General features: G+C 37.1%; 1 protein-coding gene across 4 annotated transcripts in view; it reads left to right on the top strand.

Annotated features, from left to right (window-relative positions):
* Positions 1-24,272, top strand: part of MCCC2 (methylcrotonoyl-CoA carboxylase 2) — a 37,106-nt gene extending 12,834 nt beyond the window's left edge. Inside the window, exons 7-18 of one of the 4 annotated variants that reach the window (XM_039320706.1) lie at positions 946-1,059; positions 2,740-2,804; positions 3,077-3,176; positions 4,678-4,773; positions 6,358-6,430; positions 9,633-9,709; positions 13,370-13,436; positions 14,161-14,317; positions 14,772-14,886; positions 16,345-16,430; positions 19,370-19,495; positions 24,136-24,272. In XM_039320706.1, coding sequence (XP_039176640.1) covers positions 946-1,059; positions 2,740-2,804; positions 3,077-3,176; positions 4,678-4,773; positions 6,358-6,430; positions 9,633-9,709; positions 13,370-13,436; positions 14,161-14,317; positions 14,772-14,886; positions 16,345-16,430; positions 19,370-19,487 — 1,068 coding nt within the window. In that variant the 3' untranslated portion in view covers positions 19,488-19,495; positions 24,136-24,272. Of the gene's footprint in view, positions 1-945; positions 1,060-2,739; positions 2,805-3,076; positions 3,177-4,677; positions 4,774-6,357; positions 6,431-9,632; positions 9,710-13,369; positions 13,437-14,160; positions 14,318-14,771; positions 14,887-16,277; positions 16,431-19,369; positions 19,578-24,135 lie in introns of those variants that run through there. The other 3 variants (XM_039320707.1, XM_039320705.1, XM_039320708.1) reach the window with 3 other exon arrangements.
* The last annotated feature ends 2,531 nt before the right edge of the window (positions 24,273-26,803 follow it).

Here is a 26,803-nt window from a genome sequence, read left to right as displayed (position 1 = left end):
TGATTAAGATCAGCACATCCAAAAGAATGAGTAATTCAAATATATAGGTAGAAGGTATTGATAACATGGTTAAAGATACACAAAAGAACAAAAAAATCTGATCAAAAAAGGAATGACCAAAGTAGAAGAATTCACAAGGTAAAGAGAGATAGAATAATTCAGAAAATAAGAAATATAAAACAAACAATAATTTAGATTTCAACCATGACTGGATTCTAAAGTAGCTTAAAGGTAAAGGTTTTCCCTATCCAGTTGTAACTGACTCTAGGGGCAGTGCTCATCTCAATTTCTTAGCCGAGGGAGCCAGACTTGTCCAAAAACGTTTCTGCGGTCATGTGGCCAGCAGAGTATGCAACAAAACATGGAACACTGTTACCTTAATGCATTTGAATTGCTGGGTGGACAGCTGGGTCCCAAACCGGATCTGTCAGCTTCCAGCTGACAAGCTCAGCTTCTTAACTGCTGAGCCATCACACCCCCTTTTAAAGTAGCTTAGAAGAAGTCAAATTCATTGCAACAATATGAACTAAGATGAGTGGCTGCTATGTAGAGACTGACAGAAACATACTTCACATTCCACCTTGCTGCTTTCCTGAAGTTAAATATGATTTTCTAAAGAAACTTGGTGCCTAAAGGAATGTTGAGAAGTTAATTATGAACTTTTTAAAATAATATTGGAATGGGACCTGAGATGCTTACATGCATTTTAGCTGCTGACGGTTGCTGATTCTTGGTTCTGAAGCAGAGACTCCACAGTCTCTGCTATCCCACTTGTACAATGGAGTTACACCAGGGTAACTGTTGCTTTCCAGAATAGTCAATAATTTTGGTTTGTATACCCAAGGGAAGAATTAGGTTTGTTATGCATTTGATTCTTAGACTGAAAACACAAGGCGATACTTGCATCTGATTTCTTATAAATCATCTTTGGGTTTCCCCCCTCAGATTGCAATAGTTATGGGCTCATGCACAGCTGGAGGGGCTTATGTCCCAGCAATGGCTGATGAAAGTATAATCGTTGGCAAGCAAGGAACAATATTTTTGGGTGGACCTCCATTGGTGAGTGAAGTATTTTCAAAGGATTAGCAAAGGCTTCCTTTATAAAAACAGATAAGTATTATATAACTGTATTGTAGGTTTCAATGTAACAGCTAGGTGTTGCAAAAATAAATATTTTGTTAAATGCCAAAATATTTTATATACTGTGGTTGCTTAGCATGTGATGGCATCTAGCTGATTCATAAAACTCACCAGGTAAAACTCACCAAGGTTAGAACAAGTTACTACTTAGGCATCCAAGAAATGCCAGGACTGAAAACTAGGCTGAGAAATTAAAAAAAAAATGCTAGAAGGAGACAGTGACAAACTTCCCAATTGCTTTGTGAAAAATTTATGGAGGTGCCCACAAAGTCACTAGGAATTAAACATAATTTGAAGGCATTATCATTTTTACTTTTATTTTTTAGCTACTTCAACAGCAGGGCTGGGCTGATTTTAAAAAATCCACATTATTTTTGTCAGCTATTATGGATTCAGATGTCTTCCGCATTTCTTGTAAATGGGGAAAAAATCCTGATGAATTTTATAATAGGAAAAAATGATGTAAATATTTTGTAGTATCCAAGGAATCATAGACAAGCTGCATTTTAACTAAACATAAACCTGACATTTTAAATGGCCTGAATGAAATACTGCTTTAATTTTATTTATAGAGTGTCATTTTTACTTAAAGACATAAAAAATAACAAATAGGGGGAAAAAATTTGTGTGAGGTTTCTCAGAGCTGACAACACTAGCCCATATAAATCCCAGATAAGTAATTATTTTTGTCCTTCTCATTTGTTTGATCAATTGGTATTTTTTGCCATTTTGCAATGATTTGCTAATTTTTTCAGAAATACAATTAAGTACTTTCTGATAGTTATCTTATTTTAAAGATAAATGTTATTTCTAGATTTTGGGAAAGAAAATTCTATTGAAATATATTTGAATGACATTTTTAGCCACAACATATTGGCAAGGGAGGTAAAACATGTACTTTGCATTGCTTGTCTTGAAAAAATAGTTGCTTGATGTGGAAAAGAATAGTTTTCTGGGGCAAAGTAATCAGCAAAAGCAGACATAGAAAATCAATAACAATTCTTGGATAATGGAGCTCTATAATTTAGCACTTAATTAATCTGTTATTTAATCTCCTGTTTAATTTTTAAGCATTAATTATGTTGGTTTAGAAAAATGGGAAAGAACCAGAGTTATTGATTACTTCTCAGCATTTTTTTCAGAATCAGGGGCTTTTATGTGTGGATATTAATTTGAATAATAATGGAAAATAAGGGCAAGCAGCTAATAACAGTAATTGCATTTATATCTTCTTACAGATAGACAGAAAGATAGAAGAAAATAGGTGTAGCTCCAGGTTGAACTATTGAGTCCTTGGTGCTCTCTAAGCTTGGTTATTTGCTTACAGACATTTCATTATCTGACTAGGTAATATCATCAATACTAAAAGGGAGTTTGGTTTATTTCCTGTTTATATACAGTAATTTGCCCCGGTGTTGGTGGGGGTGTGGTTTTCTTCTTGATAATTCCTTGATTCAGATATTGTTTATCTGGGTGTTGGCTTCTGGAGGTGATGTATTCTGGTCTTTTTCTTTCCTTCTTAGCTTTAAAAAAAGGTACGTGTCCAACAGAACAGCACAAGTACATTTGGAAGTGCTCAGCTTTAGTTTTAATTTTTAGGTAAAAGCAGCAACTGGGGAACAGGTATCAGCAGAGGATCTTGGAGGTGCTGATCTTCACTGCAGGTAAAATAAACACTTCTTTCCACCAATAGTTTGGATTGTAATAGCTTTTCATTATGCTAGCTGTTATCCTATTTTAAATGGTGGTGGAATCTTCTGCTACCGCTCTCCTGGTGAAATACGGATAGGTTATGACCACTTGTTCATTGATGTTTAATGTGGAACAAGGGGGATTTACAACCAGTCCCCAAAGTTCTGGCTATTGCAATTTTCCTGAGATCATGTGTTCACAATCAATTTCTGACATACTAAATTTTTGTATTTTAAATCTGCAGAAAATCTGGCGTAACTGATCACTATGCTTTGGATGATAATCATGCACTCCACTTGGCTAGAAAAGTGGTGAGAAGTTTGAATTACAAGAAGAAAATTGATGTGAGCGTATATTTTTCTACATTAGAGATGTATCAGAACATATAGAAAGATGCTATGCTGTATTTATGTATTTACTGTGGTAGTTCAGAGAAAAGTATGAATTTAAAGCTGCTTCACTTCTGGCATAATTCAGCTGATTTCTTAAGAGTAGTTAAAAGTGCATTGCAGACCCCTGTGCACTTTCCTCTGCTCTTCTTCCTTCCACCCTTTGAATGATCCACTTCTGTTTTCAACTGTACCAATAACACAGTGCCATTATATTAGGGATCTGCTGTACTTTGAGAGATATTTCAAATATTTACTGTGAGATGGGTGGCATATAAATTTAATAAATTAATAAATAAATCCCCTAAAAGGTATTTTTTCCAGGGCTTGAATGATATCCATGTGATCCCAGGAAAATATGGATTTGAGTTAAGGAGGTGCCCACACTCAGCCCCCAAAATCATACTGTATGCTGGCAGAGACTGCTTAACTCATGTATTTTTTTTATTATGTACAGTTTTTGCGGGCTACGATCTGTCCTAGGAGGTAAACCACAAGAAACATGACCAGATGCACTAATACATTTATCCAACTATCCCATTGGCTACATTTCTTTGCCTTGTCTCCCAAGGTCATTCCCACATACCATTACAGCTGCTGTGCAAGAAAAAGCTGTCAGCCAAACAAAAGGACTTTTTTGAGATGGGTTATGAAGAGAACTTGCCTTTATATTATGCAAGGTGACATGGGGGTCGGAGAGAAACCATACACTGGTAGATAGGAAGCAAGTATTGAAAAGAGTAGTGGTGAAGCAGAAGTGAAAGTAGCAAAAAGGAATATGGAAAGTGAAGGAAAGTGTAGTACAGCTAGTCCTTGTTTATTGACTGCTCATTCAACAACCATTTGAGATTACTGTTGTGCTGAAAAAGGAGATTTATGGCTGGTTCTCAAACTTGTGGCTATCACATCATCTTATGGTTGTGTGATTTTCTTTTGTGACCTTCACCCCTGGTTTCTGACAAGCAAAGTCATTTTAAAAATATTTTAATTATGAAGTTTTTAAAAAATATATTCATTTTTTTGGAAAGATTATGAATTCTGTGAGGAAAATATGTACCTGAAAAGAATGCTAGCCCTACTATAGCCTCTTACCTCCATATCCCACTTGTTTCAAACATTATCCCACCTTCCACTCTTGTTTGCTGAGGGTGTAATTGTGGTGAAGTCATGTATTCCTTGAATAAAACTCATGGGATAAAGAGAATATACATATAATCAAGAGCCCCATTTTTACCCTAAAATTTGGGTCTGATTAAATCATAAAGTTGATTTAAATATATGAATATTGGAGGTATCTTGAGGAGAACAGCAATCTAAAATTTAGAATAAATTTAAATTTCATATTGAATATTGGCAATTTTTTAGTCCAGGCTTGTAGAAAAGGAGAACTCGTAGTTATGTCTGAATTCTCTTATAATTCTTGCCTTCTGTTTTTTGGTACTTCCAATTATTTCAGGTAACAGTAGAACCCTCAGAAGAACCTTTGTTTCCTTCAGATGAATTGTATGGCATAGTTGGCGAGCAGCTTAAAAGAAATTTTGATGTCAAAGAGGTAGACATTTCTAAAAATGATTCTAAAAGATTGTGCCCAACCAGATCCTTGCAAATATGGTTGCATACAGGATATCCATGGGACTGCTTAATGTTCTCGATATAGGATGCTAATCTCAAGAAAATCATATGAATTATGGAAATTTGCTTCATTTGAGAATGTTAGAACCCAACATAACACATCATGGTACAAAACTGATTGTTTTAAATATAGTTTATGAAACAAAGCCAGACTCACACTTGCAGATCAGCAAATTAATCCTGTCTTTTGGCAATTCTTACATTTTGCTTCTTTTTAAATGGTTCTGTTGTCTTAAACATTTATGTCTTGATCTGAAAAAAACTCGGCTGAAGCATAAAATCAAACAAGTGATTAGCCAGGAAACAAACATGCATCCTAGTTTATATATCACTTAAACTACCATCAGTAAGCCAAGAAACCTTAGTTTCAATCTGTGTTTACTGAATCAAAAATAATCCAATTTCCAAATTAAGGAATTTAGACTAGGATAAAATGGAACTCTACTTACGGCTGTGTCAGTAGCTAGATGCTGCATCTGACTTTTCTCATTATTGTATTTCTAGCTTAGTTTTTCCATTTAGGAATAACTATTAATAAGATTGAGAACAGAAATACTGCCATATGTGTTCCATCTATCTTTAACAGGCCTCTGCTGCTCCTGCTCTTTTTCAAGAGGCCAAGTTCACAACTCTTTACTACCAATTCTTGTCAAATCTGTTGACACAATTAATCAAGTCTTGAAGTGGCAGGTAATATGATTAGATACACATTTCAGCTTCAATTTTCTAAAGACCAAATTAAACAAACTTCTGCTCATGGTCACAGAGTAAACTTGACAGAGTGGTGCAAGGTCTTTAAGTGCTCAAACCTAATATTTAGTCATTGATTGCAAGTGTAGGCTAGGAGTATTGCTGTAACTGGGAGTAGTAGCAACTTCAGAATATTAATGTAGTCTTTGCTTGCTTCCAAGGACATATGTTTTGAGTAATGCTTTTAGGTTACACTGAGTTTTAATTTAAGGGGGATATACTGTAATTTTTTAGAACAATCAAAAGCATTTTGCTCAAAATGATGAGAAGTAAATATGTTGGCAGATCAACAACATTTGTTTTACTGCAGTTATAATTTTTTAGAAGATAATTTAGCAGTCACTTTAATATTCTAGTTCTTTAGAAGCAATTAGATTTATAATGAAAAATAAAACATTGATCTCTTTTTTAAAAAACATTGCTAAGAATGGCAGGACTAGGCTACCATTATTGTTTCTGTAATATTTTAATTTCCTACTACAAAAGATTTTCAGTTGTACAAGAGACAAGTCACCTGAATTTTTACAACCATGTTTAATTACAAACATACATGAATTTAATTTATATAATATCTATATAGTTTTGTTAAATCTTTACAGTTGAAATTGAAATGTGAAAATCATTCTAAGCCAGCAATATTAAACATAGGACAGATAAAAGAAGAGGACACTACACGGACAATAATACATTGATATTTATTACAGTAAGATGAGTTGTTAATAATAAATGTATCTCTCTTTTCTCTTAACTTAAGGTCATTGCTAGAATTGTTGATGGAAGCAAATTTGATGAATTTAAAGCCTTATATGGGGATACATTAGTTACAGGTATTATTTTTAAATGAAAAATCAAACTATTCTACAGTTTCATGCTTTGATTTAATTTATCTTTCCAATTTTTAAAAAAATTGTATTGATTCCATAGAAAACATAGTAATTTATTAATTCATGTAGTAATAGATTTATCACTTCAGTACAAGAACTCAAGGCCAGGGATCCACAATCCCCGGTCTGTGGACTGGCACTGGGCTGCAGCATGACAGCAAACAAGCAAAGCCCCATCTGCGGGATGCAGATAGCATGTGAAACTATGCCACCTCCCATCCACGGAAAAACCTCTCTTCATGGAACTGGTCCCTGGTGCCCAAAAGGTTGGGGGCTGGTGCTCTAGGCAATGTATTATCTCTAAGTAGTAAAAATGTTATGGCAAATTACATATTCAACTAACATTTAAATGTAAATGTTAGTTAAATATGTAATTTGCTATGATACACATTAATAGTAAACGGTTTGGTGCCAGGAATTTCACACTGAACAATCATCAAAGGCTTTTTGGAACAATCAAATTTTTACAAGCTTTCTGAGAATCATCCCCTTCTAAAGAGGGGATGCCCCATCGTAACTCCTTCCTTTGAATTTTGGGATATGACCTTTAACAAGCTCCAGAATTATCCAATTTGGATGGACAGAATCTACCTGGGAAAGGTAGTCTCTCAGAGATTGAGGCCCCAAGCTTGACAACAGCAAGCAAAGTCTTGAATTGCTTTGGAAACACACTAGTAACCAGTGTAACTCTCAAAGAGGTATAATGTACTGTTATTGGCTGGCAGGCCACTGCATTTTCAACCAACTGCAGTTTCTGGTTTATCATCAAGGACAGCTGTAAACGCTCCAGTCATCCATTTGCAAGATGACCAGATAGGAGTAGCTGACCTCATGCATCCTGTTCCAAGTAATGACACAACTGAAGCTGGGCAGGGCCCTTCTTGCCACAGTTTTCATCTGCTTTTCTAGGAAGAGCTGTGATTTCAGAAGGCCCCTAAGGTCTGCTTTCTCTTCAGGGAGCACAACTCACTTGAGAGTAAAATCAACAGGCTTCTGAATGAACATCAATATCCTGCAAGAGTAAATTTGCTAGTTCTTAAATTGTCACATTTTTAGTTTGTTCCAGCAAAAGCAATTACTAGGGCTATTGCTATAATAAATATTGTTATGACTGCAAAATGATTTTTTTAATGTTTGTGCTACACATTTTTTTTTCATTAAAGACTGGGAACTCTTAAGTTTAAAACCTTTCACAGACAGTTGATAAGAGTATGGTGTTCTTTTTTTTTTTTTATTAAAAAGTTTTATAAGTTTTACAAAAAGAACAAAACAATACAAAAACAACAACAAAGAAAAAACTAAGCATTACACAACAAAAACCCCCTTCCCCAACCCCCGCCCAAACACCCCCCCTTCCCCCCCCTGAGCTTCCCAGAGCAGAATATAGGCTTAATTAAAAAACAATTAAAAATTATGTTTATAAAAGAAAGAAAATATAACATTAAGATATATATGTATATATATAAAAATAAAGATTATAAAAAGGCTATATAATATTTTTTTATATCCAATTTAAATTGTATAAATTTTATCCACTTATCCCAAACAGCAAGAAATTTCTCTTATAATAATAATAATAATAGTAGTAGTAAAGTTGGAAGGGACCTTGGAGGTCATCTAGTCCAACCCCCTGCTCGGGCAGGAAACCCTACACAATTTCGGACAAGTGGCTGTCCAGTCTCTTCTTAAAAACTTCCAGTGTTGGAGTATTTACTGCTTCTGGAGGCAAGCTGTTCCACTGATTAATTGTTCTAACTGTCAGGAAGTTTCTCCTTAGTTCTAGGTTGCTTCTCTCCTTGATTAGTTTCCACCCGTTGCTTCTTGTCCTGCCTTCAGGTGCTTTGGAAAATAGCTTAATTCCCTCTTCTGTATGGCAGCCCCTGAGATATTGGAATACTGCTATCATGTCCCCCATTGTCCTTCTCTTCGTTAAACTAGACATACCCAATTCTCGCAACCGTTCCTTATATGTTTTAGCCTCCAGTCCCCTAATCATCTTTGTTGCTCTTCTCTGTACTCTTTCCAGAGTCTCAGCATCTTTTTTACATCGTGGTGACCAAAACTGGATGCAGTATTCCAAGTGTGGCCTTACCAAAGCATTGAAGAGTGGTATTAATACTTCACGTGATCTTGATTCTATCCCTCTGTTAATGCAGCCTAGCACTGTGTTGGCATTTTTGGCAGCTGCAGCACACTGCTGGCTCATATTTAGGTGATTGTCTACTAGGACTCCGAGGTCCCTCTCACAGTTACTACTATTGAGCATGGTGCCACCTATGCTGTACTTGTGCATTTGTTTTTCTTGCCTAAATGTAGAACCTTGCTTTTTTCACCATTGAATTTCATTTTGTTAGTTAGTGCCCAGTGTTCAAGTCTGTCCAGATCATTCTGTATCTGAAGCCTGTCTTCTGGAGTGTTGGCTATTCCTGCCAGCTTGGTGTCGTCTGCAAATTTGATGAGTTCCCCATCTATCCCTTCATCCAAATCGTTGATGAAGATGTTGAAGAGTACTGGGCCCAGAACAGAGCCCTGGGGCACCCCACTACACACTTCCCTCCATATAGATGCAGTTCCATTGAGGACCACTCGCTGAGTACGGCCGGTCAGCCAGCTACGGCTCCATCTGGTGGTGGTTCTGTCTACCCCACATTTTTCTATCTTGTCAAGTAGTCTATCTTGCGTTTGTTCCTTTAAAAAAGCCGAAATCTTTGCCATTTCCGCCAAATAAGACACTTTAAGAAACCATTCCTGCAATGTAAGCAAAGATTCCTTCTTCCAATATTGTCCTACTAACAGCCTCGCGGCTGTAATCAAATTTAACATCAATATAACCTCCTTTGTATCACAATCAGTAACTATACCCAACAGAAATAATTGCGGAGTAAATTTTACCCTCCTTCTAAAAATTCTCTGGATATTTCACCATATCTTGATCCAAAATGCTTTTATCTCTCTGCACGACCACCAAATATGATAATAAGTAGCATCCATACAACCACATCTCCAACATTTAGGTTGTAAGTCAGGGTACATAAGAGACATTTTTTGTGGATCAAGGTGCCATCTATAAAACATTTTATAAAAATTCTCCCTTAAGTTCTGTAAGAGTATGGTGTTCTTATAATTTTTTTCTCTTTTCTTTCAGGATTCGCCCGGCTGTTTGGTTACCCAGTTGGAATAATTGGCAATAATGGTGTTCTTTTTTCAGAATCGGCAAAGAAGGCAAGTGTAAACATCTGTTATTGAAGCTTCTCCCTATTTTTGTGGCCAAGAATCAAAATGCACACCAGAGACTACAATCCATAGTGGCTGATTAATATTAGATAAGAGCTTCTGTGGAGGCTTTCCTCCAGGAATCTGCACTGTCTTAAGTGTGATTGGGTTTATTGCTGGGAGTGCGACCTTCTGAGATCTGGTAGCTGGCTCTAGAGACAGTTGTACTGAAAACACGTGCAAAAGATGTGCAAAGTATATCTCCATACTTTTAACACTTAATTGGTCCAAAGGTTGTGAATATTATAATGCTGCTATTTTGTCTATTGATTACGCTGCTGCCAGTTTATTGTGTTGTAATTTAGCTTGTGATTAATTAGGCTAAGAACTAAAGGTAGTCCTCGCTCATCAACCACTTGTTCAGCATCAGTCAAAATTACTGGTGCTGAAAAATAATCTTACAGCCAATTTACAATCATTCTGATTTTTGCAGTGTTCCTCAGTCACATGATAGCCATTATAGTCAGTATGCATTGTTCTAAGTCTGACCGGTGGGGTTTTTTTCTCCCCCCCCTTCCCTTGTAGAACAGAGAGATTGGAGAGAAAGAAATTTCAAGAGAATAAGATGTTTGTTCTTCCACACATTGAAAACAGTGCAAACATGCTGGTAGCCCAGGGTTGGTAGCCAGAGGCATGCTATGCAAATAGTTTACTGTACTCCTTTGAAATCTTTTTCTCTCCAGTCTCCCTGTTCTGCAATGACAAATAAAAGAAGAAAAAAAGAAAACAATTACTGAAGGAAATTTCTCCTTTGTCTGACCTTTTCAATTACTAGTGTAGTCGTATTGCTTCAATATGTAGAAGAGCAAAGAGCTTTCTTTCTTGAAACCTCCTTCTTTCCACATTGTAGGGGGGTGGGGGTGGGAAGAAAAAGGCAACCAATTTTTGTAGACAACTTTTCTTTTGCTTGACTCTGTTATTAGTGCTATGGTTTTATGGAGTACTTTAGCCCAGAGCAGAGAGGTTTGGGATGGTGACTTGAAAAGCACTTGGAATGGATGGGTGGTACAAAGCTGGAATGTGCTTTTGGAACCTGACCTTTGTTGCCCACTAGGATGCCTGGGGTGCTGTTCTCTAAACATTGACCCGCTTTTTCAGATACAGAGATTGACACTTTGATTACCCAACCATTTACTTCATCCCTCTGTTCAGTGGAAGGAGAGCTGAGGTTTGACAGTGCATGCTAGATGGCTTTGACAGCAGTTTCTCTTTCTCTCTCTCTCTCTCTCTCTCTCTCCCTCCCTCCCTCCCTCCCTCCCTCCCTCCCTCCCTCTGTCCCCCTCCTTCTCTTTCCCTGTCCCTCTCTCTCTTACACACACACACACACACACACTGCTGCTGAATGCCAGGGACAGGTGTGATCTGCAGGAAATAATGTATAGCTGTACATGTGATGTTTAGGGAAGTGATTGTGGTATATCTGATAAGTGGATGATTGGGGGTATCTAGGATTTGTGAGTGGGTAAATGGATGCCTTGGCCTAAAAGAAAGGGGTGTGAGATGAAAGGGCTTAAGGGGAGCAGACATTGCTGGCAGAAATGCTGGAACTATGATATTGGCAGAGCCTGGGAGCAAACTGGAATCTGCCCTCAAGGCCAGATTATCAGATGTTGGTGTTGAATGACAGCTTGCTCTGCATTAAATCTTGCTTGTGTTACCAAAATCTGGTTTGGTCTTCAGGGGTTAGTTCCCCTCTTGCAAATGTGTCCATTGGGTTTCATGTTTAGCACCATCTGAGACTGGAGGGGATGGGAGGGGTGAGGTGGTAGCTGTCACCTGTCTGTGTGTTCTGAAGATAAATGGGTATTTATCTGTCTGGGTTGAAGTTGGATTTGCTGCTGCTGTACCCTCCTCCCTGCCCAGCACCATCTCTGTCTAAGCTGCTGGATTCAATCACTTGCACTAGACACTTGGTGACATCATGTCTGGAGTGTCTCGGGAGTTTGTGGCAACCATGGACCCATCCCAAGTCATTGTGGGCCTGACATTATTAGAGCTCTTTTTCGAGATCTGGGCAGACAAACTGCTTTGGAGGGCATTATCATCAGTCCATTACCATGGTTGATCACCCTCTGATTTTTGGCTTCCTGGCGTCACTCTACTTTGCAGTGGTTGGTAGATTGCCCATCCCGGGTATCTGAAGGACCTGGATGGAAATCTCACTGACAATTCCTTATTTGTGGATATCACAGGATTTGATTCTCTTTCTTCTTGCTTAACTTCTATATTAACTGAGTGAAGTTATCTGTTGGTTTTGAATCAGGTATCATCAATATGTTAATGGACCATTGATAATGTACATCTTGACCCTAGACCAACCAAGTGATGCTATTGAAGTCTTAGCCCTGTGTCTGGAGGCTGTGCAGGTCTGAATTGGATACAACAGACTCAATCCTGTTCAAATTCAAGTGGTTAGATTTGTTGGCCCTTTTAGTTTGGAAGATATTCCATTTTTTATTTTTGATAGGGTTATACTTTCCCATGGAATTCTGATAATGAGTGTTTTTGGGTGTTTAGATTTATATCTGCTGTTCATAAATAACACCAGTGTAGTTGAAGAAGATGAAGATGATTCAATTTTTTTAGAGATAGGATATAACCTAACGACTGAATAATTAAGCTCTTTCTGTTTCTCATATTCTCTCCCCATCCAATCCAATTTGCAATATATGGGATTCATTGTAGAGCTTACTTTTGAGAATTGTAATGTAGATTATGTAAATTGTGTGCTTTGAACTTCTACAGACGCTGAGCAATTGTAGCTTGTTATTAAGCTTTTCTCAATATACCTGCTGCAGTACTTTTTCAGTACTTTTTATAACAATGTTACTATTTCTAGGATTAAGTACAGTAGCAAACTGTTACCTCAGTTACTATCACCTGCTATTTTATCACATCATGTGTTAAAACCTGCTACAATCTAGTTTAGCAGTTATTAGGGAATGAGTAATTGCTCCATGGATCGGCATTATAAGATCGGCATTATAAGTCAATGTTACATAGAAAAAGTTTTGTTTTAAACATGATTTCATAGTTCGAGGGATAAAGCCATTTACAAGAGTATTTCACTTGGGAAAATAGGTAACATAGATTCAAATTCAAGATCATGGCTTCTATTCATTTATTTATACATATATACTGTAGTTACTTGTTGACAAGTATAGAGAGTACTGTACATTTCAAAAATGCAATGGCTTGTTCCATTTTTTTTTAAATTTAAATTCCAATTTAAGAGCCGAGGTGGCGCAGCAGTTAGAGTGCAGTACTGCAGGCCACTTTAGCTGACTGTGTTCAGCAGGTCAGCGGTTCAAATCTCACCGGCTCAAGGTTGACTCAGCCTTCCATCCTTCCGGGGTAGGTAAAATGAGGACCCAGATTGTTGGGGGCAATGTAAATATATATATACATTGCTTACTGGTGTACACCGCTTAGAGAGTGCTTGCACTTAAAGCGGTATATAAGTCTCATAAAATAAATAAATAAATAAATAAAATAAGCTTTAGAAGAACTGCTTTATGATCATACAATGATATTAGCAGCAGATAGTATTGTATTATTTAACAATTATTTCTCAGTAGGTCAACTATCATTTTTTTCTTCTTTTTACAGGGCACACATTTTATTCAGCTTTGTTGTCAGAGAAATATTCCCATTATATTTTTACAAAACATCACAGGTAATAAGTGATTATCATAGTCTATGAAGCTGAATTTCAGGACAATAAATATTTGAGCAAATAATTTTATCTTTACTTTTAAATAAGTGTGTAATAGTAACAAATTAATTCCTGCTCATTATTTCTAACAACCTTATTTGAGTTTTGGGAATATTATCAGGTGTTTACTAATTGAATTATTGTTGCTGTATTTAGTTATTATTCATTTATAAAGTATTTTTCAAACTAAGTTATACTCTGGTTGAATTTCTTTCTGGTGGTCGACAATTTACTTGGATAATTATGATTTAGCAATAATAGAGTAATTCCCTTAACTAATAATTAAATAATTATGAAACAGGTTGTATTAGTTAAGATATAGGTCTAGAAAATGGGAAACTGTGAATTCTAGTCCTGCCTTAGGCGTGAAGTTAGCTGTTGACTTTAGGCCAGTCATTCTCTCTCAATCAAACCCAGCTCACAGGACTGTTTTTGTGGGGAAATTAAGAGGAGGTAGGAATGTTATGTATGTTTGCTTTCTGGAGTTACTTATAAGGCAATAAATGAAGGATAAAAGTCTAGCAAATAAATAATATCAGCTACAAAGCATCTAACATGTTAGCTGAATCAATTAAAATAATAAATAAAATGAAGTTTTACAGTCTCATTTGTTTTGTTTTTCTAATGGTAATGCAAGCTATTTGCAAATATTCTTGTTAATGGTCTTAACTCTTTCTCCAATTAGGCTTCATGGTTGGTAAGGATTATGAAGCTGGTGGTATAGCAAAAGATGGAGCCAAGATGGTTACTGCTGTAGCATGTGCCAATGTCCCTAAAATAACAGTTATTATTGGAGGCTCCTATGGTGCTGGAAATTACGGGATGTGTGGAAGAGCATATAGGTAAGTATGCACTTCAGCCATAGTATTATAGATGTTGGGAATGTATCTACAACATGTAAAAATTTTGTTTTTAATGTAGAAGAAAGTATTGATTTAAAATACCTATGTGAATGAATTGTTTAATTCAAGGATGGCACTGGACTGCATATAGCTGAATGTGCTATAGATCTCACTGAATAAATCTTTCGGTAGTTCCTATTTAATGCGATACACATAGTATTGTCCCATATTATGGAACAAAAAAAAATACGTTTTGTTTATCATATGGGCTGAAAAGACCATTGATAATTTTGAAGGATAGTGATGGATCTAGGAAGGTTTTACTAGTGTTCATATTATGCAGATAACATCCTTTCCCTCTCTGTCCCCTCAATCATAGAAAGTGAAGGAATGAATTTGTAAAACACTGGAGAGATTTTTATTCTATATTTGTATTTTCTATTGCATTTTTCAGTCCAAGATTTCTTTTTATGTGGCCGAACGCTCGGATCTCTGTGATGGGAGGAGAACAAGCTGCAACTGTTTTAGCTACAGTAGCCAGGGACCAAAAAGCAAGGGAAGGGAAACAGGTACTGTCCACTGCTTTTAATATTTTGAAATACTTTAGGAGAGAATGGTCATAATGCTGTATTTGGTGCCATCACTTCCCTCTATTTTCTTGCAATAAAGTTACTTTCTCTGATTGTATTCATTCAGTATGATCTCAGCTGAAGTTGTACTGGAGTGGGATTCATACTTACAATAGCTTAGAATAGTACTTCCGCTATAGCTTGCATTTTCAGAACTTACAGATTAGTATATACAATAGTAAAATTAATGATACAAAGGAGTCTAAACTATTTAATTAGTGACCTACTGTCAAATTGTTGTACTTGTGTTTTATAAGCCTAGCACAGTGGTGGCGAACCTATGGCATGCGTGCCAGAGGAAGCGCTCATAGCCCTTTCTGTGGGCACGTGCGCCATGCCCCGGAGATGGCAACCATCCCTCTTGAACCAACTGCCCACTAACTCACCGAGGTCCAACGTGGCCAGATGCATCCCAGCATGGCTGGTTTCCTTCCCCCCACCGTCCCATCCCTCCTGGTCTCGCATGCTCTCCTTTTCCCAGGCACAACCCACTACATAACCTCCTCAGATGTCAGCTGGCTGTCCATCTCAGAGGCGGCTTGTCTGAACTGCTGGTGGCGGGCTGCGGAGCCTCAGAGTTTGGCAGTTGAGGGGCCGGCAGGCTGTGGCTGCTGACAGACACTGTCGGCCCCCATGCGCTGGCCGGCCTCTGTGTGTGGGGGCCGATGGTGTCAAGCAGCCACCGCCCTGGCCCCTGCCTCGCCTTGCCCTGCAACAATGGCACCCCCGCCCTGCCTCGCCTTGCCTCGTCTCACCCTGCAGGACAAGCCTCCTGCCCACCGCCCCACCTGCCAGAGACCTCCTGGATCTCCCCCAACCCTGCCCGGCCCCCACAGGTGTCCCTCCCCATGAGCAACATCAAGGTGACCACGTCTACCTTGGCCACACCAATCCAGTGGGCCATGACCACTACAGCCATGCCCACCCAGTGGGTCATGCCCACCTGGCACTTGGCGATACATTAATGGGTTTTGGGTTGCAGTTGGGCACTCGGTCTCTAAAAGGTTTGTCACCACTGGCCTAGCACAATAAACAAACTGTTGAAATTAATGTTATTCTCATGTGGAACCTAACTAAAGTAAATTGTTGATATCTCATTTTTATAACCAAGAGGAAAACAGTTTTCCAAAACATTGCATTGTAAAAATCTTTATCATTTACGTAGTTTAAGAAACTATTTTCTTAAATTTTGATACTTATTTCTGTAAAAGAAATGCCATTAACATTAGTGCAGTTTGGAGCACATTTAAAGGGAAATTCCACTGAATTAAACAGAAGTCCAAATGCACCCAGGATTATTGATTAGACATTTAATGTATATTATCTCTTAGAACAGGATGGCGAGTGCTAGCGCAGAAAATTGCCAGAGTTTCTATTCCTTTTAATGATCTTTTGTAGTTTTCTGAAGAGGAAGAAAAAGCTCTGAAAAAGCCAATAATTCAGAGATTTGACGAAGAAGGAAACCCTTATTATTCTAGTGCACGGTACGTATAGATGAGGGTGACATCTTGTCTTTATATGTGTTATGGCTTAAAGATAATTTTTAAGGGTGGCTGGAAAAGGAAGCCAGATAGCTAGCTAACTAGCCTAAGCCTTCTGAACGTTGGAAAAGCTGAAGAGACGATATTTATCTTGTCCATTAGTGAAACTTTGGTTAAAGTCCATTTAGTTACATCTTGTAACTAAATGGAATGGAATGTGGGGGAAAACGAAGACAGTGCGCAAAGAGATGCTGCCAAGGGAACAGTCAGCTAAGAGACAGCAAGAAGCTCAGAAGAGACCCTCCCTTGTTTCTTGGGTGGGTAAGGAGAAGGGGGAGACTTGTGCTTTCAGACTTGGAAGATTCTGTCAATATAGCATTACAGTAAAGAAGAATTAGCTCATCTGATTGCTCAGCAGGCTCAGGCGGTTATTAGGAGCTTGTGGACTAGCACTTGCCACTCCTGGCTGTGGTGAAAATGCTCTGAATCAGAGAGCATGGGGGGTTTCTAAGCATGCTTCTTTGTCAGCTGTTACATGCCCATGCTCATTGCTTTTTCGATCTCTCTGTTTCTCTTTCTAAAGATAATATCTCTCCAAATTGTCCTAGGGGTACATGGAATGTTGTCAATAGAAGCTTACTAAATATTTGTTCTGAACATTTTCTGAATATGGCTTTCCTTTCACACACATGAACATCCCCCTATGAACCATAGTTATATTAGGAAGATATATCCTGCTAATCTGGCATACATGTTATAGCAGGGGTGTCAAACTCGTGACGTGTCGTGATGTATTGCGACTTTTGTTCCATTGCCAGCAATGGGGTGGGCGCGGTTTCGGCATGACGTATCCAGTCCACAGGATGGCAGGTTGACACTCCTGTGTTATAGTGATAGAAACTGGGAAACCATGAGTTCTAGTCCCACCTTAGGCCTGAAGCCAGCTAGGTGACCCCCGTCATGCTTTCTCAGCCCTAGGAAGAAAGCAGTGGCAAACCACTTCCAAAAAACTTCTAAAAGACTTGTCCATACTGTTGTCAGGAGTCAAGAATGATGGACAGGTACCCCTCCTCCCAATATGCAAAAATACGAAAATAAGTCATTGTACAAGTAGTTTTATGTGTATATACAATATGCCTGTAGCTTTATAATTTAAATTATAAAATGTAGCTTTTTAGCAATAGAAGAGCTGCTTTTATGCTTTTTATTTTGAAAAAAAATTCCATATAAATTATATTTCACTTTATATACGTGGCATTTGCTCTGGAGCTGCATTTCCTCATCAAATGTGCCAGGCTAGAAACTTTCATATGCAAAGGTCTTAATTATCAGGCATTGTTAGACATCTTTTTAATGAGCTAGATTAATCTTCTTAGAGAATTCTAAAAGGAGTTTAATTAGTTTACCTTGTTACAAATATCATGAGCCACTTTCTCCTAAGTTTTTGTTGCTTTTCTTTGCCGAAGTTGTGCTTTGAACGTTTTACAAGGAGAGATATGATTCATATTTTCATCATGGGACTTAATAGGTTGTTAATAATTAATGCTCTGTCCCACTACTGAAGATGGGCTTTCACTAAACAAAGAGAAAGCTAATGTGACATGGAGAAAGCAGTCTTTATTCTACAAGGAAAAATCTTTCAAGCAATCAATAAAGTCTCCGTTTCCCTTAACAAAATTGTGTTTTGCAGGTTTAAGATTGGAAAATTCTCCCTCAGCATGAGACAGTATTTACAGAATATTTATATTCCATCTTTCCATACAAGCAAGCCTGTCAGGGAAGTTAAATAATACAATAAAAAAACAACAAGAACAGTAAATTAAAAATGATGCAGTTTAAAATAATTGAAATACCTGTACAACCATAAAAATTGAAATCATTCTTACAATAGTTCAGAAGGCCCTGGTTGAAAAGCTTTATCAATATGATTTTAAAGGAGGAATGAAAGGGAAGAAATGTAATTCCCAAGAGAATGTGTTCTCTAGTTGGCTGACACAAGGGAAGATCTCCTCTATGTGACTAATGGACTAATGTTATCCTGTTCTCTGCACAATCCAGACAAAATCAATCCAGCCTCTTCAAAATTCAAACTACCTTCAAACTTCAAACTTTCCAGACAAAGATATCACTTGCTCATCCATAAACAAAAAAATAGCATACTCTCAAGCTATTTATTTGATTTTTAGAGGTTTTATAATTCAGTCAAAAGTTGTACATCCAAGAATTATCAGCAGCCTTTGACTTTAAAGTATTATTTGTTTGACATACTAAATGTCAAACAATGTACTAATAAAGAAACATTCATTCTTTTTTCCTACCTTCAATTCAACTACATTTATTCCAGTTAAAGCAGGGGTCCCCTACCCCCGGTCCATGGACCAATACTGGGCCATGGCATGTCCGCACAAACAAGGAAAGCCCCATTCGCAGGATGCAGGCAGCACAGAAAACCCCGCCTCCTCCGGTCCATGGAAAAACCTCTCTCCACATAACCAGTCCCTGGTGCCCAAAAGATTGGGGACCTCTGAATTAAAGTACCCGATGTGCCTAAAACTCAGGCAGTCAATGTTCATTTTTTTTTCCGTAACATGTGAATCAGTTATTAATAGTGATGCGTTTCCAGTATATGTCACTGCAAAAGACTAAAAGGTAAATGCAGAAGAACTGGACTGAAGTAATAAGAAAAGGGGGAGAGGATTACAAATTTTTTAATGTTCATGACATGTAATTCTATCAGACAATTCATACTGGAAGTGCAATGACAAAGTTGAAGCAGAGCTTACATTTAGCAAGTTTTAAGTCAGCTATGAATGAATTTGTACACAATGAAGCTCAGCTGAAAAGTGAACTGCATGTTTGCTATAAAATCAGAATGTGGTTATGATACTGTTTTAAAAATCCAGTTTTCCTCTAATTATTTGTTTTTGTGACATATGTTTCAGATTGTGGGATGATGGAATCATTGATCCAGCTGATACAAGATTTGTTTTGGGCCTTAGCCTCAGTGCTGCTTTCAATGCACCCAGCAAGAAGACAGACTTTGGCATATTCAGAATGTGATATGAAAGGTTTACCAGTTGTACTTTAAATAAAAAAATCAAATGGCCTAACATAATCAAGTAACAAAATAAAGATTTGTACAGTAATGCAGTTGGGTTTAATTTTCATGGATCTTAAAAATAATTGTTTTATTAAACCAGGCTCTAACCCATTTAAATAGATACAGCTGTCAGTATTTGTAATTCATTTGATCTCTGAAAATCAGATCCATCAATTCACATTAAATGTATTATATCAATAGAACAAAAAACAAAAAACACCCTGCCCCCCCTTTAATTTTATGTCTTTTGAAGGAGGAGAGGCTGTTTTTGTTTTTTTGTTCTAAGCAGAGAAAGGAAGGAATGAAAATAAAATACAACGGACATTAAATATTGTTTAAATAATTTCAGTTTCTACTGCATAAATAACATTATTGAGGGTTTTTAAACAGTTCAAAGGTTAAGAGTGCCTACTTTTCAACAGAGCAGCTTTTGGTGTCTGGTTTAGAAATATCTTTTCAAGAAGACATAACAATATGGAGGGATAACAGTCCCGGCAAGACAGATCCAAATAGATGAATTCACAATTTTAGGAACATAATTTAACAACACATCATTGAATCTAACTTGCTAATCAAAGTCTTAATAATATGTAGGAATTCCTTCAAGATTGTATTTTTTTGTTAAATTTGTTAATAAAACCAAGCTGTTTAGCATCTAAATATATATTTACCTAATAGATTTAAAGTTATGAGTTTTCAGTATCATAAATTTAGTGGGTGTAATCTGAGAACATGTTTTAATATATTGCTATTTGGAAGGTTATATTCTTTCTGTAACCTAATAAACATTAACAATAATTTATGTTAATCCTATCTTCAGCCTTTTTAAAAAAAATATTGCTAATTTTTACAAAATTTTTGAAAAATTAATCCAGAAAGTTATTTTTTCTTGAGAACAGAATTCAAACTTTAATTGATTTTCTAATGACATCCAGATGTTTACTTGCTTTAAATTCACATTGCACAACACATTTTATCTTTGTTCTATTAATTGCAAGTTTAATTTAAATAATATAAATTGTTTAGGATTCAGCAATTCATATATCCATAATATAATTAGCCTATTTTTAGATATTTTCATAAATTTCTTTTAATTAAGATTAATTGTATTAACAGCTGGTACCGAACACTATGATGTGTTGCTCTCCAATCATCAATTTTGATTTTTCTTTCATTTTCTTACCATTGACCTGCAGATACATATTGATTAGTAAAAGTGCAAATGGATTCCAGCAAAGATTGTATTTTGTTTTGAAATAGTCTTCCTGTAATGGGAAGTGCTTGATCCTTGTCTTTCTGAATATCACGGCATTTTGCAGGTCACTGCATAGTCAACTTTTGTTACAGGACTGTGAAATTCAGGTGTAATACATGAAAAAAAATTTCCATCTAGTTGTTGAGTATTGGGAGTGGAGAACTAAATCACTCTGTAAGACTATAATATTTGCTGTCATTATTTGAAAGTCTGACAGTTAAGTCATTCTCATTTTGGACATGAGATTCAGAAACAGAAATAATCCTTGTGGATTATTCATCCAATAACATCTCACTGATGAACTGAGTATTGACATTTCAATGATGCATCAATCAGTGCAGAAATATTTTCTATTTCATTATCTACAAGGCAGGTCATTTTGGAAAAAATATGTAGGGAAAAGTAAATTTTAAATGAATTGAACACATTTGCATTAAATCATGCTTTAAAATTATAAAATGTGATGTATTTTCCTGCTCAGAAAGGGAGATACCTTCAACTTTTATTAATACTCCCTTCATAGGCTTGCATTTATCAATTCTTAACACACCTTTTCTGCATGTCTTTACTTTTGAAACTTGAAAAAGGGACATTTAAAGATATGAATATCCTTTGCTAGTACAAGGCTAGGTTAACTTGGGCAGAGGGATTGGAAATATTGCTTTGAACCTCTGTTGAACCTTTGAGAGTTTGGACATGCAGGTGGTTTGCAAGATGGGACAATTAAATGGTCCATCTGTTCTGTCATTCAATATTTGGGCAAGAAGATACAGTCAAAATATATTATTGACTCCTTACCCAATGATCCTCAATAAGAAGACTACTTTTTTTTTCTATTAATAGGATAATGAGTGACCCATTCTCCACTGCCTACTGATACATTCTTGAATGAATGCAAATGGCACTGTTCCTATTTTTTAAACAACAGATAGCTTCTGAAACATAGTAGCCTGTATTGGCATGATGGTACCCATAGCCACTGCTGTGGCACCTGAAAAAGGACATGCTGAAGTTTGGACATGCATTCTCTATTTGGTAGGGAAGGAAGGTTGAGGACAAAGTAAAACATTCCAACTCTACAATTCCAGAGAATAACTCTGGGATCCAGGAAGGGGGGGGGAAGGAGGGAGGGAGGAAAGGAAAGAGGGAAGGAAGGGAGGAAGAAGTTTTGGGATAGTGACAATGCCACCAGAAATGGCTGGAAGTTACCGAATATAAGGGAAAAAGAAAGAACAGGGTTGGTATGTGGGGAAAAAAAGAGAAAATGCAAAAAAAAAAAAAAAAAAAAGAAATATCTCTTCTTGGACATGACTGTGCCTTTATTGGAGGCGTGATTTGGCAGACAGCAACATTAATAACTAGGCAGAGTGAGTTTCACATTTTAACACTATGGGGGTGAGAAATAGTTTGAAAGGAACTCTGAGATAGCTGTAGATAAAAATAGAGTTTTTATTAGGGGACTTAGACCACCATATATTTGGGTTGTCAGGCTAATTCATTAGCTTTGCTAATTTGCATTTCTGTGAATTCCAAATGTGTCAAAAAGATCAGAGATACCTACAGTAAAATTTGAAATTAATCTGCACATTTACCTCCAGTTACGTATGCTGGCAGAATACATCACTTGGAAATTTGAACAAAATGCTGAGTATTGGGAGGGGGACAGTACAGACTAAATTCCAACATTATGTTTCAGTGTAGGCATCATGTATTCCTGTCACCTTCCACTTGTGACATCTGCACATTATATCCTGGATAGTTAAATGCTCATTAGAAACTTTCCAATCTAGTTATCTGAATTCTTTTTCAAGTAGTGTATAATGTCTTCCTCCAGTCTTAAGAGGTTGGATGAGAAATAATATATTGAAACAAAATCTGGATGTCAGATATACTTATTGTAGGAAGTCACAATTGCAGGAATGTTATCACATTCTCCCGGAAGGACTGGGTATATTAGGGACAGTTCTGAATCCAAATGGTTATCTTGCTTTCCAGTTTGAAGCAACAACTCTGAATTCTTCTAGTTCAGCGGTTCTCAACCTGTGGGTCACGACCCCATTTGGGGTTGAACGACCATTTCACAGGGGTCGCCAAACAACGTGATCCGCCATTTTTTTTCTCAGCTGGCGGCACCGCACATGTGCGCCGTGCCGCGCATTCACGCCGCGCACGGGGCGCCGCATGGGGCAGCACCACGCATGCACACCACACGTGCGCACTGCACATGCAGGTGCATGCCGCGCATGGGGCGGCCCCGCGCATGCGTGTCACGTATGGGGGCACCGCCGCGCATGCGCGCCACATCCTTATGACTGGGGTCGCCGGTATAAAAAGGTTGAGAACCACTGTTCTAGTTGGTATTGCAACTCTGCCATTTCCTGTAGTATAGTAACTTTAAAAATGGTGCATATATTACTGGGTTTGCTGTACCACATTCTATTGGCAGAGGGTGAGATAGGGGTTGCTGATAGAGGTCTAGCTAAGCAATTTGTTTCAGGAACCAGAGAGACCAGTTTGACATTGTTTGTTGCCAGTTTATTTTTAAAGGAAATGTATATGTGCTGGCTATTTCCATTACACTTTATTTAGTTTTGGTTCTGGTTATTTGAGATAACACCTTTTTCTATACGATGGTCTCTTCCTTCCATCCTCTCTTCCTGCTCCTTAGTATAATCATTTAAGAAAGCTGGCTTACAGATATCTTAGGGATGGTATTATGGCTACCTGAATGAGGCCATTAATGCAATTGGCATCTCTCTTGTAATTTGAACAGCATTTGGTGATACCATTAACAAGCCTTGAACCACACTTTTAAAACGGATGTTTTTCTTTGTGTTAATAGTTTTTAATATTTTCTTTTCAGATTTCTGGTTTTAATTTTGGTTTCAGTGTTTTTATTGTAAATCACTGAGATAACTTTGAAGTTACTGTAATTATGGGTATATAATGTGTTTACTAAAACAGCAATGTACCTTGCAAGCAGCTTACTAAAATGACATAAAAATGATGGTAGAGGACAGGAAGACCTGGAGGAACATTGTCCATGGGGTCGCGATGGGTCGGACACGACTTCGCAATTAACAACAACAACAACAAATACCAGCTTAGTCAGTTTTCTATAATTACTTTGTAGAAGTTTCTAACTACATTTCTGATTATTTATTTATTTATATTTCATATTTCCAGACTGCCCATCACCTTCAAGGAGGGGTTTTAATTGTCCTCTGATCTCCTAGTCACATGGATGGGAAATTATGGGAATATCATTCTAACATAAACTTTCAATGGTGTATAAATGCATTCTAACATACAGTATATAGTTATTTATTTATTTATTTATCAAATTTATACAGCCATTCATCTCACCCAAGGAGACTATGGGTAGTACACAATGGATAAAACAGCTCAGATCTGGCATTATAACCAGGTCTTTTCAAAGAAATCTTGATGGGGCCAATCTAATTTCAGGAGGAAGGAGGTTCCATAATGCAGACATCACAGCAAAAAAAGGTATGTCTTCTGGGACTCATCAGATGTAGGTTCCTAGCCAGTGGTGGGATTCAAATATGTGAACAACCGGTTCTCTGTATGGGTGTTGCTTCTGGAAGTCCATTCTGGCCCTGGGTGACAAAAAATTAGCTACTGGTTCTGCCGAACTGGTGCGAACCGGCTCAATCCCACCACTGTTCCTAGTCAAAGGAACCCATGGCAAGCTCTAATGGGATGGACTGATATAACCAGGGAGAGATGGTCCCTCAGTCAGGTCCCATGCCATGAAAGACTTTAAAGGTTAAAACTAGCACTTGAATTGGACTCAGAAACAAACTGGCAACCAATGTAGCTTGTGGAGCAGAAAGTATAACATGATGCTCTAGGAGCACACATAATTGTCTGCATCACTGCATTCTGTACCAGCTGAAGCTTCCAAATATTCTTCAAGGGGAGACCCATGTAGAGAGCATTGCAGTAATCCAATCTGGAGGTGACTAGGACTCAAACAATGTTTGATTATTTACTGAAATCAATCAATGAAATCAAGTTTCAAACTGTGTTCTTTAGAGTCTTAGAGTTCCGCATGAATTTGATGGGATCTGGGAGACACTAAGGATAAAAGAAAAATGCACTCAAATGCATCAATTTCTGTCACTAGAGTTTTTCTTCTTGATCATGTATTCTAAGATTTTTTAAAATTGATTCCACAAACTGAAAAAGTTTCAAAATTCCTCTGCAAATGTAGTTGATATTTGACCCTTTCTTTACGGAAATTACATGTATGGTTATATGTTTATTGATTTGGACATCAGCACATGTTCAGAATTCATTGTAGAAATAATGTTGTAAGATGATCTGGGTTTCCTGTTCAAATGCTGTTAGGCAGCTCCTCTTTGCCACGTCTCTTTGCTTTTTTGCTTTCTCTGTCCTACTTTCATGTTCTTTTTTGAGTGTTATTCTCAGTTTTAAAAGATACAGTTAAGTCACAGTATTTTATGATTTAAGAATTTTTTGCTGTCTGCCAAGATTAGCTGGCTTTGGAATACCCTCCCCAGAGAGGTAAACTTGGCACCAACCTATTCTCTTTTTAGTAACAAGAAAGGTCATTTTTATTCTCCCAGAGTTTTGCCGCTGTGATTTTTTTTAACTTTCCACTGTTATTATCTCTTTATTGCCTTTTAGTCCTCATTTTTATGCATCTTTTATATAATTGCAATGTACATTTTACCTGATGTAAATTAATGCTTTAATTGTTGATTTTTATTCTAAGCCATTTAAAAAAAATAAATAAATGGTTATTCCTTATTTTAATAAAGAAATTAACTGAATTTGGAGAAGCTGATTAATGAAGCAAAATGTTCCATCTCCAATATGATAGATTACTAAGAAAATCTGAAAATTATCTGAGATTTCTTTCCTAAAAATGGTGTGGAGGAATGATTAAAATACACACTAAATTTTGCCAGGTGTGTGTGTGCATGCATGTGTGTGTGTGTGTGTGTGTGTGTGTGTAGTACATCTACATCAGACTATTCAGTGAGGGGACAATTTCCAGATATTTTTGATGCCCTTATTATACCATATTATTATACAAATTAGAATTTTATCCCAATTGTACATGTACAGTATGTACATATACATGTTTGTGTGCATGTATATATGCACATTAATTATGGATGCTGACTCACTACTCAATACTGCATGGAATTGCATGTAATTCTTGAGCTAAAAAGGCTGCTTTCCATTAGATTAGAAGGTGAAAAGTGAAATAAAACTAAATTTCTCTATGTAGAGATTACATTTCAGCCCAAACCTCCAGGTCACATCTTACAATACTTTTATGTGAATCATAAAAACCCTGGAAGGGATGACATCAAAGTAATTAATGCAAATAAGACATTTGAAGCATTTCTAAGTGATTTTGGCAGGTAGCACTGACAGCCAGAAGGCTGTCTCTATTGACAGGCACTGGAAACCAGTTTGAGATCCAGCAAAATCAAGCAATATAGAACTCATATATTACTTGTGTAAATCATCCATAGGCAATGAAGACAAAGTGGACTGGATCTAAATAGTAATCAAGCATAACACTCTAAGTTATTGGCTTAATCATGGGCTGCTAATTGGCTGAGTTCACACTTCAACTACTTAAACAAACCATTATTTACAAACCAAAATGGAGAGGTTCACAATCAATACACAAAATGACAGTATGCTTTGTTTTTGGCTAGGTATGTGAGTGAATCTGGCAATTCATTATATGGTGCCTAAAACCAATATTGTTGAGTTTTTGTTGAGAAATGGCTAGCTAATTTATTTCATAGCTCCTCTTGTATTTTGTTTTCTTTACCCTCTCAGGCTTCTGTCTGCCCTGAAGGAAATTAAGATCCTTGCCTAACTCATCCGTCAGATTTCCCCCCCCCCCACACCATCGCCGCCCACTTCCACCGGTACCCGCTGGTGGACTGACGTATCACAGTGCAATAAGCTTTATCAACAGGTGACTAACAATCCATATAAAGACTGGTC

Source organism: Crotalus tigris, unplaced genomic scaffold, assembly GCF_016545835.1.
Source record: "Crotalus tigris isolate CLP2741 ecotype Arizona unplaced genomic scaffold, ASM1654583v1 scf7180000023687.2574627, whole genome shotgun sequence".
NCBI lineage: Eukaryota > Metazoa > Chordata > Lepidosauria > Squamata > Viperidae > Crotalus > Crotalus tigris.
This window is presented reverse-complemented; position numbering and strand designations above follow the sequence as displayed.